Raw genomic sequence first — 20487 nt, 5'->3', positions numbered from 1 at the left:
ACTTAAGAGTTATGAAGCTTTTGGGGGCTGGTCCACATCACAGGGGGCTGCCAGGCAGGCTGTTTGTCTGAGAAGACCTGCCAGCACACAGCTCAGTAACTGAGCTCTGAAGATCTCTGGTCTCCCAAGATCTTTTTTGGAAGAGCATCCTGATTGGGAGCCACGATTTCTAAATTTTGCTTATTGCAGCCTGATTTCTTACTGCTACAGATCACTCCAGTGGAAAACTTGAAGCTAAGGCTGCACATGTACAAAAATCACTTGTATCTGGTTGCCAAAGTTGCCTACCTTCTTCGGCTCTGACTCAGCTGTCAGGTAATGAAACACTTTTTTGGTGCACTTCCCTTGCAGAAGTATTTATTGTTATCAGTGGTTACACGCAGCCTTGTTTTCATACAGACTGAGCTGGTATGTAGATAATAGGTAGACTTGCACCGAATAACTTTCTGTATGCTTGGCTCGCTTCACACAACAATGTGTTTCACAACAATACATGTTATGTGATCTTCATCGCAAAAATAATTCAGTGCCATAATGGCTTATGCCAGTCTTCTGTAGGAAAACACACAACGTACAAATATACCTAAACCAAACCTCAATGGCCTTGAACCAAATCCTGAATTCAAAATACCATATCCAGGGTTGGGATCATATACTACTTGCATACACATTCCCTTAGCCAGCGACCGGTATCAGCAGTGAACAAACCTGAAGGAGACACCTCTCAGCTCCAAGACTGGCCACATGCTCCCCCTGAATCCCTTCTGTGTTGCAAGATGAGACCTTCTTGTGTGCCATAGCCTCCCTTAAATCCAGATCCTTTCCCTGGGAGAGAGTTGTGGTATCACCCACCAGGTTCCCAGGGGACAAGTACAGTATCTGTGCTGAGTTTGTACCCATGGGAGGAGGATCGCACCACATGATCGTTTGCTGGACTGACGTCAGCCTGTTGTCAGATAGTGACTCCAACAGTGAACAAGCTTTTAAGAGAGGGTGTGCCTAGCAGCACTGATGTTGAGTTTCCATGAATCAGAGTCAGGCTGTGGCTTTTGACAAACATGTCATTATGTTAGACATGACACTATGTTATGTCACATGTGAGTACCTATTAGTACCTATTTACATTTGAAAACGGAAAATGTCATATGGTGCACAGAACTGACAATCAGTACTGGAATCTGGGTAGTATTTGTACTCCCAAAGCCTCACCAGCTCTATAACAGAAGTACATAGGACTGAGGACCTCGAGAGCACTATGCTAAGACCAGGAACGGTGCCAGTGTGAGGGAAAGGAAGGAGAAATTAGACTAATAGGGGTCTCTGGCAATTCTTAAAGACACAGCCACAGAAGATGCACATCTTTATACATTCATATGCTGAAGAAAGGTCACCAGGGTCCAGCACCAGCAGCAACAAAGCACAGGTCACTGGGGGATAAGAGGAATCAAATATATGAGCAGTGCCTTCTCACCAGGAGCAGCTGGTCTTAAGTAGAAGTCTAAATTCCCTAACCCCTAGTGCTGCAGGGCAGCACTATCTGGCATTATCATAAAGGAGCAAAAGACAAGGCTTATTTCACATATGCTGGTGTTATATGACTAGAAAGAGATAAAGAAGATGGAAGGGAGGAACTGGCAAGAATACTTTCGGGCTTCAATTCCAAGTTTTGGCTCAATAGAGATTTCAAATAAATGATGATTCATGTTGAGTTCTGAGCAAGAAGCGGTAGCAGGTTTTGTTTCGGGGTTGGTTCTTTGATTGGAGTCCTTGCTCAGCCTCCATGACACACTATTCTGTGCTGCTGTGTGCCACACAACATGCACCAGTGGCATAAAGGCAATAAAACCAAAGCAACACACATAGGGGGGAAAAAAAAAAGTGTAAGTGGGGTAAAAGAGCTGACTTGCATAGGCCAGCATAAGTATCTATATTTCAGAGACAAAGCATTATTGAGATTTTTCATACAGAGCACCCACAAATCACATCCTTCACTATTTTATTTACTCATAATAATCTGTAATTATAAAATATGCAATGCTCTATTTTAATAAGAATGTATCCTCTGGTCTACAACACAGGTTTTCTGAGAGCTAGAAAAATGAAAATCCAGAAAACAGAGACAGAAACACAACTTCTGTTTTCTACTAATAAAAGATTAGTAATCTCATGATACAGAAGCAGATTCTTCTCAATAAATGGTAGCAATCAGATAATATTGACGCATTATTACTAAACAAAGCACATTGAGAAGAAGCTTGTGCAACTGGAAATAAGAAACATAATTGGGATTGTTTCAGTAGAAGATGCTGTATCTCATTTTGACATAAGATTAACAGTGTACAGCTTCAGTTATGGTAAAATCATGGGAAGGGTGGTTGTTGTGGGTCCTTTGCGTACCACCGTCCAAAAAGCGTCACAGTGATGACTGGTTTTGTTGGTCTTGTCTTACTTACAAAGCGCCCATCATTCAACACCTGATCGAAAAAAGTAAGAGAAGGACATGATTAGAGGAGTATCCATATGAACATGATGAGAGCTCAGAAAGATGTGACAAAACAGGAAGAAGCTACGTCAGATCCTATCCCTTACTGAAACTAATGACTTCATTAAAAGCTAATTAATAGATCTGATTATTCCTTATGAGCAAGCTCACTTTAGCTGTTTTGAGACAGTTTATTCTGTTACTATCCCACAGAGAACCTAGCATGACATCTCCAGGATGTCCCAATACCTCAAATTCCCCGGGAGCCAGCTGCACCTCACTGTACAAGACTTCTGGAAAGACATAGTTGGTGCCAAACGTGCCACTGAGGGAGATCATCTCAAACTCGGTCTGCGTAGTCTCTACCGGTTGCCCGCATGTGTTCAGGTCTGCGCTCTTGCACTTGAGCAGCGTGCAGATCTGCAGGGAAGAGAAGACAACAACACATGTAGGAAGACGGAAACATCCCTGTAGGAAAGCCTTGTGTCATCAAAGTTAGTGTATGTATGTCAGAGTAGGTGACCGCCACTAGATCTCTTCCACAATCTTTAAGAAACTTCTTGTTAGTTGTAGCTTACTTTTTCACCCCCTGATCTGACTGGGGGTATTCCAGACCTGCATTGCCCTAGTAGTTAGAAATCAACTGTTTCTGGCGTAAGTGCTGCCAGAGTACCTTATTTCATCCCTGAAGCCCACTCCTGTCACTTCCACTAATTCTTCCAATTGCCAGTTCTTTTGTTTGAAGGGTTCCTTTCCCACGGGTCTCTGTAAGATGAGTTTGTGAATGGAAATTTTAGGCAAATGAAGCAAAGTCCTCCTCATGGGTATGTTGTGCAACTGCACACATAGGTCCTCTTACTGGTAATTGTGCATGTTGCTAATGAATATTCATTAGATGGCTTGGTAGCCCATGGGAAATCTGAACTTGATTTTCTCCATCCAACTCCTGGTGAATATACGTCAAGGTGATGAAGTGAGCATCCCCCGTTACAGTTTTGTGTTAGTAGTTGCAGCACATAGAGGAAAAGAGGAATGACAATGTTTTCCTTTTGTCCTTAGAATTAATTGTCCAGTTGCTAAATGTTTACAGACATCATGAAGAAATACAAAATAGGACTAGCACTCCTCTAAAGATTCAAAGGATGTTGGCTGGTTTTGCTGACAGGTGATGGAGGAGTCTTTTTATTTGTATCAGATATTGGAGAAGAGAAGAATTACATTTGCAAACATTAGAAGTATTATTAATCAGCAAATATGGTATTGTGTTGAAATGCAAATAAGCAGAGATATAAAGAATAAATTTATCTCAGTATGTTCTGAGGCAATGAAAAAAATACTGAGGAAAAAAGGAAGAGTAGAAATTCTTGTCTTCTCTAGAAAATTCAGTACTTGTAGAGACCATCTGGCAGCTGACACAATAACTCAAATTTTCTGAGTCAGTTCACCAAGAAGTGCATTTGTTCAGTCTACCTTCTTAAATGTATTAGATGAGCTGTTTGCTGGTTAAGATCTCCCCTCATGTCCTGGAGTCTGTACCACTTCATATACAAAGGCTCTGTTGACAGACAGAAATAACTAACTACAAAAAAGAATAGTCTGCTGGCACAGCAACTTAATTATGAAGGCAAAGAAGGTTTTCTAATTTGACTTTAAGAAAATTCAACCAGGATGTAACTCACTGTCTTCCCAAATATTTGATTAAAAGAGAGGAAGAGTGGACATTTCCTGTCAAAGTTGCATGCCATTTCAGTACACTTCATTGCTATGATTTGACTAATAACAAAAAAATAACATCTCTGTGACCCTCGATTATCAGAGCATCTCATAAAGACAGACATGATCAACTGACTTTTTAACAGCACGTTTGATGAAGATTACAGAGGAGATTCAGAACACTTAGTAGAGATGGTCACAAAAGAGGACCTAAATTTAGCAAATGTTGCACACCTAAAGAAATAGTGGGCACACAAGACCTCTCCACTGCATTTGTTTGATTTACAGGTAAGCAAACTTGGATGTTTTAGCAAGTAATTTCCATTGCTGACAAATAGGACACCAGGACTCCAGAATATAAGGAAGTCATTGCTTTTTTTCCCCACAGAACTGAAGGTTCCTCTCTGAAAAGAAGCTTTCCAAAATAAGTACCCCCCTCCAAAGAATCATTACCTGCAGATAGTATTGTCCTTCAACAACATGAAGCCCATCAAAAGCACCCAGCACATAAACTTCATCTTCTTGTTTCCCTGCCATCTCATAGCTCAAGTGACAGCAGAGGTCTTTCTGGCAAACAGTGAGACTCCCTTCACGCTTAGTGAGCTCGGTGAAAGTGAACTGATCGTGGAAGATGAGTCCTTCAAAATCATGGTCATCTGGTGAGAATCTTTTGACACTTGAAGCATATAAGCTCCAGTTGACAGCAGGTGGGGAGGCAGGAGAAAGGCGAGGGTGTGAATCAAGTTCAGCAATGAGGAGGTGACCATCCTCAGTTTTCATATTGTAGTAGTATTTTCTGGCTCTGTCTGGTGCATAAATACCGCTCCCTGAAGAAAGCACAATGGTCAGTCCAAAATGAATAAAAACATTCATACTGTCCTTTTAATGGTCTCTACTGCTAGATTATCCACAATTTTATAAATATTACAGAAACTTTAGTCTCATGAAGTGTGATCATTAGCAGCTCAGTACATATAGCTCATGTTTTAGCAAAAAAATAGCATTTATTTTCCCAGGTGAGGTCTGCTCAGTGTAGCCAAAAGCAGAGTATATTATGTTATGGTTGTGTTTATGGCCTCCCCAGTTCTCTTTTCTCCTGTATCCAATGGAGTTCCTTGAGAATTCCTTTATTCTCAGCTAATTGTTGTAAAAGGACCATCCACCAATTAAGACCATCCAAACCACAACACAAGCAAGTATCACAGGCCTGTCCTGGAGAACACAGAAGGAGATGGCAACTGTCCAGCCCTGTTTACACTGATTCCTTCCCATATGGGGAATTCATATCTGACCAGTGGCAAGTGACAGAGGGGAATCAAAGATCTGTCATAAACATCACTGCCAACGAGCCATATAAAACAGACATAAAACATTAGCCTGTCAGCCATTTCAAACGAGAAAGCCCAAGCCAATGCTGTGCTTTCATCTAGAAAATTAGTGCTACACTCTTAAAAGAAAATGTAGACTTCTTAGCAATGTTACTGCAACAGGTCTGAAAAATTGCTTTCACCATGTTTCCACAAATGTGTTAAATAAAGCTGCAAATAAGCCTTTCATTTGGCCAGAAAAAATGGAGCCATGTACACGGTTTACAAGTACACAGTTACAGTTTGGCATTCCATCACAGGCTTAGAGGTGGAGAGGAAAAGAGCCTAAGTTTCAGAAGTTTCTACACAGGTAGAAGCAACAGTAACTTACTACTCATTTAGAGGCATTAAAAGAAAGAAAGGAAAATTCTAAGAAGCTAAGGAGAAGAAAACACCACAAGTTTTGCTGTGCCTTCTGTGGCACCAGTAAGTTCGTCAGGTTTAAAATTTGGTGACTAGACTCTTCATCTTCCAGATAAACACATTATATTCCTCTGCAAAACCACCCTGCAGAACAAGGAGTGAAGATTCATGGTTACACAGACTTTTCAGACAGAGCTGGAATTAATTACCTGTCATAGACATGCTGGTGCGGTGTGTATTGGCAGCTAGGAAGTTGACACCCATGCCCATAGCCCAGGCAGAGTGAAACTCAACCGCAGTCAGAAAGGGCAGGACGTTCATCCAAGCCGTCGGGAAAAGAATGGTGTCTACCTGCAACTCACTCACCAGGACCACGGCAGGCTCGTGGAAAAGGACATCGAAGCAAGTGAAAATGCCAAACTTCCCAAAAGGGGTTTCAAAGGTGATGGCTTCTGGCTCTTCTGGGTAATTGAACTGAGTTTCTGACATGAATAGATTATACTGTAGCAGGAGGAAGAAAAGAGAAACCAGTTAAAGGTGCATACCGCAATATCCTGGAGTAATTACCTAAAATTTTTCAGAATGACAAGAGATGCTTTTTAAGCTGTGTTCAAAGCCTTCACATTTAGGAAGTCAGGCTAAAATTATGTCATCACCACAGTGCTCAAAAGGTGGATATGAGGAGAGACATATTGCCCTAGGTTCTTAGGGACATGGTTTAGTGCTAGAGTTAGGTTATGGTTGGACTCAACGAACCTGAGGGTCTCTTCCAACTGAAATGATTCTATGACTCTTGCAAGTTGGCTGCTTTCCTGCCTACAATCCACAGGTCTGTTGGTATCATCCACCTGCAACTCCCATAAAAATAATCTGCAGTCTCTCCACCTAGTTTATAATTCTGGTGACCCGAAATACACACAGAAGAGAATAATGAAGAGGAGCACGGAGGATCTGGTGCCAAGAGAAAAGATTGGTGACCTTGGCATGGAGATGCACGGGAGTGTAAGCCCACAGCACCAGCAGGAAGCATGAGACAGTAGAGGGTGACCACAGAGCAGAGAAGAAAACAAAGGCAGTGCTGATGGGAAAAGGCAGATGATCTCAGCCAACAGAGAAATCCAAGTTTGCAACATTCTCAGCTTTTCAACATTTTCATTCTCCCTTCACATTCGCCTTCACTAAGAGTTCTTTAATCTCCAGGTGGCCTGGACAATAAACACATGTCACTGAGTCAAAAAGTAGGTTCGAGTCTGCTGAACTTGTAACTTGGTGCTCGGTGCCTGGGCCATGCCAAGTGGACGCACAGGGGACCAGCCTGCCTGGTATCAGCGTCCATCTCACCCAGTTTGCTCACAAATAAAAGCCTCAGCATAATCTCTGAAGAACTAGGTGAAATGCTAGGGACAATGTGCACTAAATAAACAACTGACTTAATTCTAGCCACATAGACATACTATCCAGCACATGACCTACAAACAACTTTGATGAACCTTGCAGGTAGGTACATAAAATTGAAAGAATATACTTTAATCGGGTACAAATGTTGCAATGCCCTCATTTTAGACCCAGTATGGGTTTGTCCAGATAATTCCCATTATGCAAAAGTTGTGCTGAAATATGATCAGAAAAAAAAAAGGGGGGGGGTGCCCTGTCTTCCTTAAAACCGACTATTCATGAAAGATAAGATACAGATGAATATTTTTAAATCCTGGAATATGAAGGTTTAGTCTGGTGAAAAGCTGGAGCTGAAAACTAAAGCTGCTAAAGCAGTAGAGTTTCCAGTAATAGGGAGCTAATGAACAATGAACTGAGGAAGTCAACCAAAAACATATGCTGCTAAATTGGACCTGCGGAATCATCTTTTTATTCCAGTCTATTTTGAGAACTGAAATGCAAATTTGGAGTCAACACTTCACAGCAACAGAGATGTTCTTTAAAATTTTAAACAGAAGCAAAAATCTGCCGTGGGACAACGACTGGCATTTAATTCTCTTGCCAAATGGAGACATCTTGGAAGTAGTGGAAATAAAGCTCCTGACTTTCCGAGGTCACTTTACCTTGTGGTAACGAGCCACCAGTTTCCCCTCTGGGTCAAAGACGACATTGGTGTTGTACTGATAGCGACCGTCTCTGGGGCAACGGGGATCACTGGAGTTACATGGTTTCTTGTCTCCAATGTTTGCAACGACATAGATGGAATTATTCCTGGCCATGCAGCTGAGTCGTTCCTGCACTGGTGCTGGGGCAAATCTAATGTATTTTAGGGAAAAGAAAAAAGAAAAATACTAACAAAGGTGCACTGTCAGTGGTGTTGATCACTGGAGTGCCATCCTGCAGTCATGGCAGGGAAGGCAGGTACACAAGGTGGCTACAGGACACACTGTGGCCATTTCCCACACACTGGGGCAGGTCCCGGAGCCCTCCCGTCGGCCTTTTGAGGGACACACTGTCCCTGGGCTGCCTGCCAGCAACCCTTGGCTCCCAGAATGTGCTCTGCAAAAAACAGATAATCCTACGGCTGGGAAACGGCAGGAGAGAAATTGCACCCATATCACGCCAAAAACAGAGCAGATATCCCCTGCATGAGCTGGTGGTGCGTATGGCTTTGCAAGGTGCGCAGAGGCCACACAGGAAGATCATCATGCAAGATACATATGCAGTGCCAAGAAACAGGGCATGCCAGCTTGTGATGGCAGGTGTTATATTCCCACTAGCTGCTAATGAGAACCTTGATTTAGAACAGCGGAGAGACACACATGGAACACCTTCACAGAAACTGTGTGAAGAACTGGAATGAAGACCTGCTTAGACATGCCGCCACCCCACATACAATTAAAGTCTCTGTATTGTAGCTACTCAGGTCTCAGTAAAATGTCACACATTCTGCACTTCTCCGCATTCTGAATCTTCCTCTCAAGACCATCGAGGAATTACATCTTCACTGATATGATAACACGCTTTAAGAACCTCATGATTGAGGAGATGCAGCTGTGGTGAAAAAGGCAGACCACAGCTGTAGTTCCGTGGCTGAGCGCTTATTGCATGTTGTATGGATCTAAAGTCCAGCACTTTAAGTTAGCTTGTCCCTGCTGGAACATGATGCTTGAATGACATGTCATGTTCTACAGCACAGAGACTATAGCAATTCAGACTTAATATTAATTGTGAAAAACTAAGATTAAAACTTTTGACTTTGACTACTGACCTCATCAATTCTGTTACTAGCTGCTCAGAAACTAGTTCTTGACTGTCCACAAAAATGGTATGTGTGCTTTTATTTGAACACACCAGTTATAAAAACAAAACAAAAAACATAAAACAAATACAAACTAGTGTTAAGAGTTTACAATCAGTTCTATTCAAAATAATGCAAAAAAAACAAAAGCAGCATGAGAAGCAGCATATTCTGGCACCAAAGCTTTTCCAAGTGCAAAAAAAGATGTCTCCTCTACATTCAGTAACATAAATTCTGTATATTGATTGAATTTCTCTTTAATTAAAAAAAATAAAGAAATTAATAGGGTGGACTCCCTCTCCAATTAGTCATGGACATGTTATATATTTTATTATGCAACTTGCCTTGATCTGCAACTTTAATTGAAACTTACCCTCATGTCAAAAGCATTAGTAGTCAAATGCAGCTCATGACTCCTTAAGACATGAGACTGAAACCACCTAAATCACTGCAGAAGGAATCACCTTGTGGGGTCGGTGCAGGGAATCCAGTTCACTGATGGATCAGGAATATCCTCCAGGTAGGGGTAGATTGATTCTCTTGTGAAATGCCAGCCATAAATGCCATCTTCAGGAGTCACAATGATGTGGGCACCCTGACAAAACAGGCTCTGTTAAGATTTAACCCCTCAACAGATACCCAGAAGGGTCATCAGGAGCAGAAAACACTCAGTAACAATGCTCACAATACACCTAGTACCTTCTGGGCGGCTTCCTTGATGGCTCCTTCCAAGACATCCATGTTTTTGTTCATCAGGGCCAAAGCATTGTCAGGAGAAACAGGCTTGTAAGTGGCATCTGGCAGGATGACAGCGTGCTCATAGACCGCTGCGATGAAGGTGTCGGAGGCCAGGGCCTGCAGGACAGCAAGTGCCAGCACCGCGGTGTGCAGGAGAGGCTGGGAAGGGAGCATGGCTGGTGCCTCGCAGCTCCTGCAGTGCTCTGAGTCAGGGACAAATGGTGCAAAAGGATCATGCATAGAAAAGTGGTCAAAGTTAAACTTTGAAGTAAGGAGGAAGTGTTGATCTGTTAAAACATTACCTTGGAATCAGGAGTTGCTGGTGACATAACGGAAAGTTTAACAGTAGCGATGTCGCAACTCAGTGAGACTAAAAAGCTGAGAGATGCCAAGAGTAATTGTGCCAGTAGAAAAATAAACAAATGGCTAGAAATAACGGCCCAATTTTTTGGTATTTTACTTTTCTATTGACTGATTGCAATAGATTTTTGCTGCAAATATTTTGGCTCAGCTCTGATACTTAAAGTGACAGGTGGATGTGTGCCCCTTGAGCTAATCTCTGAAGTATGAGTGGTGAAACTGAGGGTCTTAAAAACCGTTTGCTTTATTCTGGTGTCTTCATATTCGTAAGTTCCTATGCTATCTGCCATTATGTGCATCTTCCTTGTCAGAGTTTCTTAAGATCAAAATCATTACATTAGCATCTCACTGCACTTAGATTGAATACACTTAACACACCAGCAACAGAACTGTTCCTTGCATTTATCCCAGGGGTTCTCCCTGTCACTTCTGTTTAGCTGTACATCACATTCCAATAGCCTTCCACCAGAAAATACATATTTGGAGGAAATAACTTCCTCTGAAATCAGGCAGGTAAGCCACCAGCCAAGCCACTAGCTGAGTAGCTCATTGCCCAGCTGCCACTTGTCTGAAGCAAAGGGCAGGCAAGGTCACCAGGTGCAGCAACATCCCTGCTCCTCTGCTCACCTTTCCTGATCCCAGGAATGTGCTGTGTTTTGAGAAGCCTTCATTTTTAATATTTTAGTTCAGTTCGAATGCATCTTTCTGCTTTTGACATCCTGATATTTGCAGTATTCTCATTTGGAAAAGATTTTCTGAATAGTGAGAAGCAGAACAGGCTGTCACTGCACAGCTTTCTCTACAATATCTCAACAGAAATGTTGTGGGCAGATACAAACACCAGAGAGCTCCCTGCAAGAGTAGTGCTGACCAAGTGTTTCAACCATTAGGAAGATTGATTTACATCTGGTAACGTTCACCTCTATAAGTACTTCTCTACACACATATATCTCTACTTCTCTAGGTACACCATGCTCACTCAGGAGCCTTAAATATAAGCCTTTAGGAGGCTGCAATAGATATTTCAGTGATAACTGAAGTAAAGTAGCTTAGAAGCCTTTCCCCCTACCTTGTTTTTCTTATCAAATGAAATATGGTTTGAGTCACCTTAACTGAGATTAGGGGAGGGAAGAAACAGTAAATGCTCCCATTTAGCAACAACTAGGAAAATAGCCCAGAAATGGGACTACAATGGCAGGGCTGACCAAAAATATTACAAGCGCAGGGGCTGGGCACTGCCCCATAAAGTTCAAGTCATGCTGTCAGGACAGGGGTTCTTCTGTACTATGGTGGGATAAAGGCATCCCTGTCTGCCTCTTTTCCAGCTGTCACAACTGCCTGCAGAGCTGGGCATTCACCCAGGAACAAGAAACTAACTCCAGTTAAACAAACCAGCCTGCTGGATAAAACTTAGTGAAGCTACAGCGGTCTGGGATATTCATGGCTGTGGGAAATGGAAGAGGAAGCTTATCCTAGAGCTCCCTCTGCTTTCCACACCTCCATCCTCCCAGTCCACTGTCCCCACTCCCCTCCTGCACTCTCCCTGGCAGAGGACACGGGTTATCTGAGGACTTACTTTTGTGAAATAGGATGCAATTTGATGCTAAATCAGCTTCACTGTAGAGGTAAGTCCGTCTTCAGATTGTGGTCCTGCTCCTTTCTTTCTGCTACAAGGGGTCACATGGAAAACTACTTATTCAAAGGGCTAATCTTGCATGGAGACGCCTGTGTGAAGAGTCACACCTGCAATCATGCAAAGCAGTGAGGACAGGCAGTCAGGGGTGAGGAAATCAGAAGCCAGCCATTTTTAGCAACAGCACATAGTTACGTTGTTTAGCTGTAACATGACACCATGTCCTAGGGCACAGGTGTAATTGTAGAGATACAATACTTTTTCTCCACAAACAAGTGAAGTATTTCCCATTTCTTCTATCGTACGAATAGTAGAGCATTACAATTTAATACATTTACAGACTAAAATTTTGTGTTTACAACATTGATTTTGTTTAAAACCAACATATTTTGCATTCCACAAGTCTATTCTTTTATTGTATTGGTCAGATTAGATGTGAACAATGCTTTTATTTCTAAACAAACATGCAGAACAAGCAACAGAATTAACAGTACATAAAAATCTTAGCAGTGCCACACAAAGTAATGCAGTCCACTTGCTTAGAAAGTACAGTCTGCAGTGCCTGCACCTGCACACATGTAAGGGCATTAAATCTCAAGCTGTTCGCCAGCCTTTCCCAACACTTACCTGTACAGTCCAGACTCTCCTTTGCATGAGCATGAGTAACCATTTCACCAGGAGACAAATATGCTCCTGAAAAATTGCTCATTTTGAGAATTTTTTTATGGATCCACCTGACTGCTTGAAAAAGGTGGCACAATTTCCTCAACAGAGAAAAGGAAACTTTCCACACCCTGAAACTGTGGACAGAAAGATTCAAATAGTCTCCCTCAACTATAAGTTAGGGGATGGCATGACAACACATTACACTGCATGCTGAGTTGAATAACTGTTCTTGAAGTAACAGTGTTTTGAGGCATGATTTCTTTTTCAAAATAAAGAACTTAAAATTCAACCATCAGCCTTCAAAGGTTCTGTTAATCTCTAGTTTAGAAAAGGGTGTATTCTAAGACAGGGTGGAAGAATGTTCTAATACTGTACCAGAAATTTAAAATATTAAAAATTGGCTGGCCATATCCCACTGCAACATGCCTGAATCCTACAGCACAAAAGTCAGAGGAATTTATTTTCAGTTGTCCCGAGGGAAATCAAGGTCAAGCCTATGACAATGAAAAGCTATGCTATAAAAACACATACAGAATTGCCCAGCAGAGTAATTTATTTTTGCTGCAAAATCAAGTCAACAAATCGATACAATGACTATATCGTTAGATAAGGCACCTTGAGAAAAAGAATGTGATTATGATTATGGGTTTAACATTAATTAACATTATGACTAATTATGATTAGTGCTGTAGAAACAAGCACATGAGATCTTAAAGGATCTGCAGTGAAATCATGGTGAAGCTTCCTGTGTGTGGAGGGTCCTTTTCATATCATCTTCCAAAGAGCGTTACACTTAAAACTGGCCTTGATGTATTACTCCGACTTATCAGACGTCCATCAGTTAGCACCTAGTTATAGAAAAATAAAATAAATAGAAACATCAGCAAAGCAGTACTGTTGTATGACAAACACAAAATTATACAATCATTAATGCTGACCTCATTGGTAGATGTAGTAGCTCACTCGGAGCTACCACAAAGTCTGAGAAAAACTACATTTCTGTCTTGAGCAAGATATTGTTCTAGGGGATTTGAGGGGACACGGAAGAAGGGAATCAGCAAAATGTACCTGCTGCATGAATGCAACCACAAAAATCAGGTAGAAATAAAGCTGCCCTGAACTCATACCAGCTACTGAAATACAGGACACTGAGAACTCCCAACTTGCTCCTGTGTCTTGTAGTGGTTTCTTGACACTTGTCTTACAAGTCTGACAACTCACAAGTGTGTCCCATTACCTTGAACTCCCCCAGGGCCAGCTGCACTTTGCTGTACAAGACTTCCGGAAAGACATAGTTGGTGCCAAACATGCCACTGAGGGAAATCATCTCAAACTTGGTCTGCGCGATCTCCACCGGCTGCCCGCATGTGTTCAGATCTGTGCTCTTGCACTTGAGCAGCGTGCAGATTTGTGGAGAGGAGGACACAGAAAGGCAAAATACTGCTAAGCTTTCAACAATCAAGAGCTGGATTTGATGGTAAGAAAAGCTGTCATCATGAAGAAATTATCCAATACATCTCCTCATCTATTTGTGCCAAGAGAATTTATAGGTGGCACTTGAAAATTTGTAAAAATAGAGTTCTTTGACAGCATCACAGCAAAGCACTGTATCTGTTTGTACACGTGTTTATAAGTTACTTGTACATTCATGCATAATGCATATACATTTGGTCATAGATGTGGAATAGTTTGAGACCTGTGTAAGTTACTTCAGCTCTGGCTGAGTTTCCTAAAAAACTGAAGCCCTACTTATTTGCCTACTCTAGTGGGAATACTCTAAATATACAGAGAAAAGATGCAAATATATGGCACACCAAAATAAGCCTAACAGTGAAATTTAAAAGAACTAATACACTGTCAATCCATGCAAATACAAGGGTTGTATCTGTATTTAGTTTTTCCATTTTGTTAGATAAGCACATGTAGGAGAATCACATCAGCACAACGACACAATCCACTGAGTAGGAAACAGTTCTCTGTTCATAGAATCACAGAATGCTAGGGATTGGAAGGGACCTCAAAAGATCATCTAGTCCAATCCCCCTGCTGGAGCAGGAACACCTAGGTGAGGTTACACAGGAAGGTGTCCAGGTGGGTTTTGAATGTCTGCAGAGAAGGAGACTCCACAACCTCTCTGGGCAGCCTGTTCCAGTGCTCTGTTACCCTCACTGAGAAGAAGTTTCTTCTCAAATTTAAGTGGAACCTCTTATGTTCCAGCTTAAACCCATTACCCCTTGTCTTACCATTGTTTGTCACTGAGAAGAGCCTGGCTCCGTCCTCGTGACACTCACCCTTTGTATATTTGTAAGCATTAATAAGGTCACCCCTCAGTCTCCTTTTCTCCAAACTAGAGAGACCCAGCTCCCTCAGCCTTTCCTCATAAGGGAGATGCTCCACTCCCTTCATCATCTTTGTTGCCCTGCGCTGGACTCTCTCCAGCAGTTCCCTGTCCTTCTTGAACTGAGGAGCCCAGAACTGGACACAATATTCCAGATGCGGTCTCACCAGGGCAGAGTAGAGGGGAAGGAGAACCTCTCTCGACCTACTAACCACCCCCCTTCTAATACACCCCAGGATGCCATTGGCCCTCTTGCCTCTGTTGTGACAAGAAGACAGGGAGAACTCTGTGATCTTCTCTCCCTTTTGTAGACATATATATGGAAACCTCCTTGAAGTGTCATAGCACAGAATCAACTCAGGATCTTGACTTTCAGCATTTATAACATGGACAGAGAAGCACAATCAACACTCGTAATGAAGTTAAAATACATAATGAAGAAAACAAATCTTTTCAGAGGGACCTAAAAAAAGCCTCCTTTTAAACCCCTTCAGTCAAAAATGAGACAAATGCAAATGGGCTGAAAAGAGAGTCTTGCAGCCTTCCCATTGTCCAAATAAGAAGAGAAAAACTTTACCTGCAAATAATACTCTCCTTCAATGACATGTAGCCCATCAAAGGCACCCAAAACATAAATGTCGTCCTTCTGCACCTCTGCCATCTTGTAACTCAGATGGCAAGAGAGGTCCTGCTGGCAAATGGTACAATTTCCCTCAGGTTCAGCGAGTTCTGTGAAGAAGAAGAGATCATGGTAAATGACCCCACTGAAATTGTGGCCATTTGATGGAAGTTGTTGGATCCTGCTGGCATACAATTTCCAGTTAACAGCAGCAGGATAGTCATGGGTGTGAACTCAGTTCTGTCACCAAAAGGTGACCATTTTCTGTTTCTGTATTGTAATAATATGCTCTTGGACCACCTGGGGCATAAATACCGCTCCCTGCAAACACATAACACCAGAAAGCTTTTAATCTGAAAGCAAGTGCGTCATATAAGTAAGCAGTCAACTAATTAAACACATGCCAAATTTTATTCTAATGTTTACCAGCTTGTTTTGAACCTAAATTAAACCTTCATGGACTATAATCCTAACCTAATGCTTTTTGCATTTAACGTAAAGCAGATCAAACTCTGATGTTTCATGTATTCTAAGTGACAAGATTAGCATGCTAATTATATGTATTTATATATGATATAAGTGCCTGAAGCTATAGATTCCTCATTGAGTTTAGTTGCATCAGAAATCAGTATTTCTGATTAAAATGAATGGTAACACTGTCAAGTCAAAAAAATCTGTAAGGAAAATATATTACCAAAAGTCACATCTTTATACAAGCCCTTTAAATAAATACATAAGCTTTTAAATCCCAGAGTAAAAACCTAACCTTAAAGAATATGAATTGTATAACACAGGGTCACCAATGACTAAGAACTAAAGGAACAGCCCGTATTTGCTCTTATTTGGAAGGCGGAGTTTAGGACCACATTTTAGCAACACCAGTAATGTCCTCTCACTTCTGCAAGCAAATATCCACAAAACCTGTGCTTGACTGCTCAGGAAAACTATACAGTAAAAATATAGCCTGCAAAGAAAAGTTGCCGCAAGTTTTCCAACCCAGAAGCAATGCTTGCAGGACTCACAAGACCATTTCTCAGAGTTCGGTTTCCACCTAGTGGAGAAAAATGTTTGCACCTTCACATGACCAAAACATTGATAAACACGAGGGTCAGAAGATGAAGAATCACATTCATAAGCTCTCAGTATTGATAATTTAACAAGTAAGTAGACGTGGTATAGTCAACTTAAGCATTTCTGAGTTCTTATATATCACATTTTCATTTCCTTTTTATCTGTAAAAGTTCTCTTGTCCTAACCCTGTTGACATGTGTATGCATGCCTAGAGCTGATGGGAATTTCTGCTCAGGTCAACTGCACTACATATCTATACATGTTACCCATGTGAAGAAGACCAATTAGAGCAATATCACATTACCTGTCATATATAAAGTGGAGTTGTGTCTATTTGCTGAAAGAAAGCTGACACCCATTCTCATGGCCCATGCTGAGTGAAACTGGACTGCCGACAGCAGTGGAAGAGTGTTAACCCAAGCAGTTGGGAATAGAATGGTGTCAACCTGAAATGTGCTTGCCAAAACCCCAGTTGGGTCATGATAGAGTATGTCTGCACAAGTCAAAATGCCAAAGTAGCCAAAGGATGTACTGAAAGTCACAAATTCTGGATCCTTGGGGTAATTAAACTGTTTCTGTGTCATGAAAAGGTTGCACTGTTCATGGAAAGGAAGGAATAGAAAAAAAAATATTAGAAATCAAACCATTTTAATTGGACTAATATTGAATATAATACTCATTAACTTAAATACAAGTAATGGAGAACACGTTTTGTGAATGTGCTATAATCCTAAATCTGAAAAGGAGACTTCACACTACTGCAAGAGAAGTCAAGCACAAATATCCATGGTTCTCATTTATACCAGTAAGGGGGATTTGCACTTAGTTAGCAAGAGTTTAGGACGTTCATGTTACTTCCTATTGAGAAGCAGTAAAAACAGAGGGTTTATTGAGTTTTAATTAATTTCATTTAATTACTGGCTATTAAATTCAGAATAGCAGGAATTGAGACATCTTAAGGCAGTGGCTTTCACCTGCCCTCTGACATCAGCTGTATAATGACTCTATGGCCAAACACATTTAAGCCTGGGAAGCAGATTCTGTTTCACATCTTTAATCATCTGAGCATCATGCACTTCCTGAACATTGTAAAATGCTCTTACCTTGTGATAACAAGCCACCAGTTTCCCTTCTGAGTCAAAGATTACATTGGTATTGTACTGATAGCAGCCATCACTTGGGCACCTTGGATCACTGGAATTACAGCGCTTCTTGTCTCCCATATTTGCAACCACATAGATGGAGTTATTCCTTGCCAGACAGCTCAGTCTTTCCAGCAGAGGTGAGGGACCAAACCTAAACAACAGGGAAGGAAGGAAGGAAGAAAGGAAAGGAAACATCAAAACTAGTCAATCCATAGAAATGCCAGCACTAAGAATACAGATTACAAGAATCATAGGTTTAAGTTAGTCATATCTGATACAAGACTATCCTTTTCTGTTATTCAACAGAAGGCAGTAGTTTTGTGCTCCAAAGATTAATGTGCTGAAACTCTGGCTACACCTCACACTAACTGAGGAACACAGAGGTTTCCTTGCAGTGAAAATGAACCTTTGCACCTTCAGGTATTCCTTCTGCTGCCAGCATGTGACACAGCACTGATGTAACATTGACATATGGGCTAATCTCAGCTTTCTGCTTCAGCTCTTGACAGAATAAAAAAAGCTACCAGTCAGGATTCAAAAACTCGTATTTGAAACTGTGCAGTATTGCCTTTCAGTAATAGCTGTTATTTTTTTCACAAATATTCCTAATTCTCCTGTATCTTAAACATTTTTTACAACATGCAAGGAATACATTACTGAAATGTAGATTTTTTTAAAGTTTTTGTTTTTCTTTTAAATAAATCTCAACCTTTCTAAGTACACTAACTAAAATCAAAGCAGTAACAGTGAGAAAAAATTACAGAGGAAAATTATGAAGGAAGTTGTCTGAAGCTATTTATGGCAACTACACGATTTCTAACCTGCCTTCACAGCAGTTGTTCTGAGACATTTAAAACTACCAACAACCACTCCTAAAGGTTCTCATCTTTCCCATCAGACACTTACCCCCTGCACAGCAGTAATGCTACCTTCCAGGATCTACACATGGAATCCAGTCCACCTGTGAGTCTGGGATATCAAGATAAGGATATATTGTTTCCCTTGTGAAGACCCAGCCGTAAATGCCATCTTCAGGAGTTACAATGATATGGGCATCCTAGTATCAACATACAAAACCAAAACACATCATCAAGAAAATGAATAACCGGTCAGTGTTTTGCAAAATTAACATCTCTAATTCTGTCATTAATACCTGTCTGGCTGCCTCTTTGGTAACCACTTCCAAAATGGCCATATTTTTGTCCATCAACACCAAGGCATCGTCAGGAGAAACTGGCACTTCAGTGTCCTCAGACAAGACCACATTGTGGTCATAGATGGCTGCAATGTAGCTGTCCAGGGCACAGGCCTCCAGAGCAGACAGCACCTAAAGCACAGCAGAGGCACAAGCTTTCAGAAGCCCCATGTCTGGTGTCTGCGTGTCACCCAAGAGGAAGATGGGGGCAAGCAAAGATGGGAGCCTTTAAAAGGGACAGTCTTGCACAAAACCTGGGAATTCCCCAGAGTATCGGAAAGCCGACACCAGGAGATGTAATCATCCTGCCCAGAAAGTCTTGAAACATCAAAAGCAAGAGAGATGCCAGCATTGAGCGATTCTGCCTTACACCACTGACTCAGAAGTCACCACTGTGCTGCAGCCGAAGAAACACTTCACCTGCCAGGTCTGCAAACGATTCAGGCGTGGCATTGCTGTAGTAACACAAAGCTGGCTTGTCTTCCTACTGTGACCTGGGCACTGCCTGTGCCACCCCAGCTCAGGGCTGCTTCAGTCTAACCAAGTGTAGTTTGGCTGTACCCAGCACAGTCCCTGCTCACCACAGTTTCACTGTACAACTGTGTTGGTAACAGCAGATGGGTGTTTAGACCTGGCACCACATGAGACAAGTACAGCACTAGACAGGAGGTTGTTAAGTTTCCCATAGCAGATCCCACTGCTCTGCTTTAATCATGGTTCCAGAAAACATGGATAATCAAGGCTGGAGAACATGCGAATTGATTTGAACAACAAACCCGGAAGCAAAGATTCCTTTTCAGGATTCTTTCACCTCCATTGTGTATGAAAGAATGAAGAAGGGAGAAAATGTGTTGCCAGAAAGCTAGAGTGGTTAGTTAAGCCTATCTACTTTCTGCTGGAGGTCTGGTGAAGTTCATGCATTGGAGGACAGCTCATTAATTTCAATGACATTTGTGCTAGTAATCCCAGCCCCTTCAAGTCCTAACAGCAAAAGTCAAGTAAGTGAACAAGTCATTCCACAAAGAGCTAATTAAGTCTCACATCCACAGATCTGCATCTTGTGCACCTTGTGTCTACCTCCAGATCTTTCAGCTCCTCCTCACCTGCCTCAACATTGGCACTGGCATTTTGTAACAGGTTGAGCTGTACATTCCCGGTTTCAGGAAAGCCTAACACCTGATACAAAAGGAAAGAGAGCTATTGCCAGGACATTCCCAGGGGAAGCCTGCCCTTTGGTACCCCGATGCTTCACAGTTCCGCTGGCTACAAGCAGTTCTTCTTGCTAGTTCCCCAAAAAGAGCTCTGGCAGAGAAAGAAGTATTTCTCATGTAAATTCTAGTAGCTACTCACAAAAGAAACAGTTTGGAAATTGTTAGGGCTAGACCATTTTTCTTATGGAAAAATGGGTACCACAGAGAATCCCTTCTAGGACCCTGTTCTGGGCTGAAGGATAAATTGAAAGACTTTCAACAAAACCGAAGTCAAGAAGTGAGCATGAGTTTGCCAGGCATGCCGTTGTCTCAGTTCTCCTTGAGGGATTTTTTTGCTGAGCATCTGGATAA

The 20487-nt window shown here is 41.7% G+C and overlaps 1 protein-coding gene and 1 pseudogene across 3 annotated transcripts; both read right to left on the bottom strand.

Annotated features, from left to right (window-relative positions):
- Positions 1 to 1979: 1979 nt before the first annotated feature.
- Positions 1980 to 12962, bottom strand: LOC136099992 (pantetheinase-like). Of its 3 annotated transcripts, XM_071806541.1 has the most exons (9): positions 12519 to 12962; positions 11835 to 12001; positions 9860 to 10101; positions 9625 to 9755; positions 7983 to 8175; positions 6135 to 6426; positions 4649 to 5022; positions 2732 to 2902; positions 1980 to 2474 (listed from the first exon to the last, which is right to left on the bottom strand). In XM_071806541.1, exons 3-9 carry the CDS (start codon positions 10070 to 10072, stop codon positions 2361 to 2363), a joined length of 1488 nt encoding a protein of 495 aa, XP_071662642.1. In that variant the 5' UTR covers positions 10073 to 10101; positions 11835 to 12001; positions 12519 to 12962; the 3' UTR covers positions 1980 to 2360. The 3 variants fall into 3 exon arrangements, with proteins under 3 accessions (XP_071662642.1, XP_065690768.1, XP_071662641.1); XM_065834696.2 differs by having other exon boundaries at positions 11835 to 12962; XM_071806540.1 differs by lacking the exons at positions 11835 to 12001; positions 12519 to 12962 and having other exon boundaries at positions 9860 to 11784.
- A 130-nt stretch (positions 12963 to 13092) lies between these two features.
- Positions 13093 to 20436, bottom strand: LOC136100019 (pantetheinase-like; annotated as a pseudogene).
- Positions 20437 to 20487: the final 51 nt, after the last annotated feature.

The sequence above is a fragment of the Patagioenas fasciata genome, chromosome 3 (genome assembly GCF_037038585.1).
Source record: "Patagioenas fasciata isolate bPatFas1 chromosome 3, bPatFas1.hap1, whole genome shotgun sequence".
Lineage (NCBI taxonomy): Eukaryota > Metazoa > Chordata > Aves > Columbiformes > Columbidae > Patagioenas > Patagioenas fasciata.
This window is presented reverse-complemented; position numbering and strand designations above follow the sequence as displayed.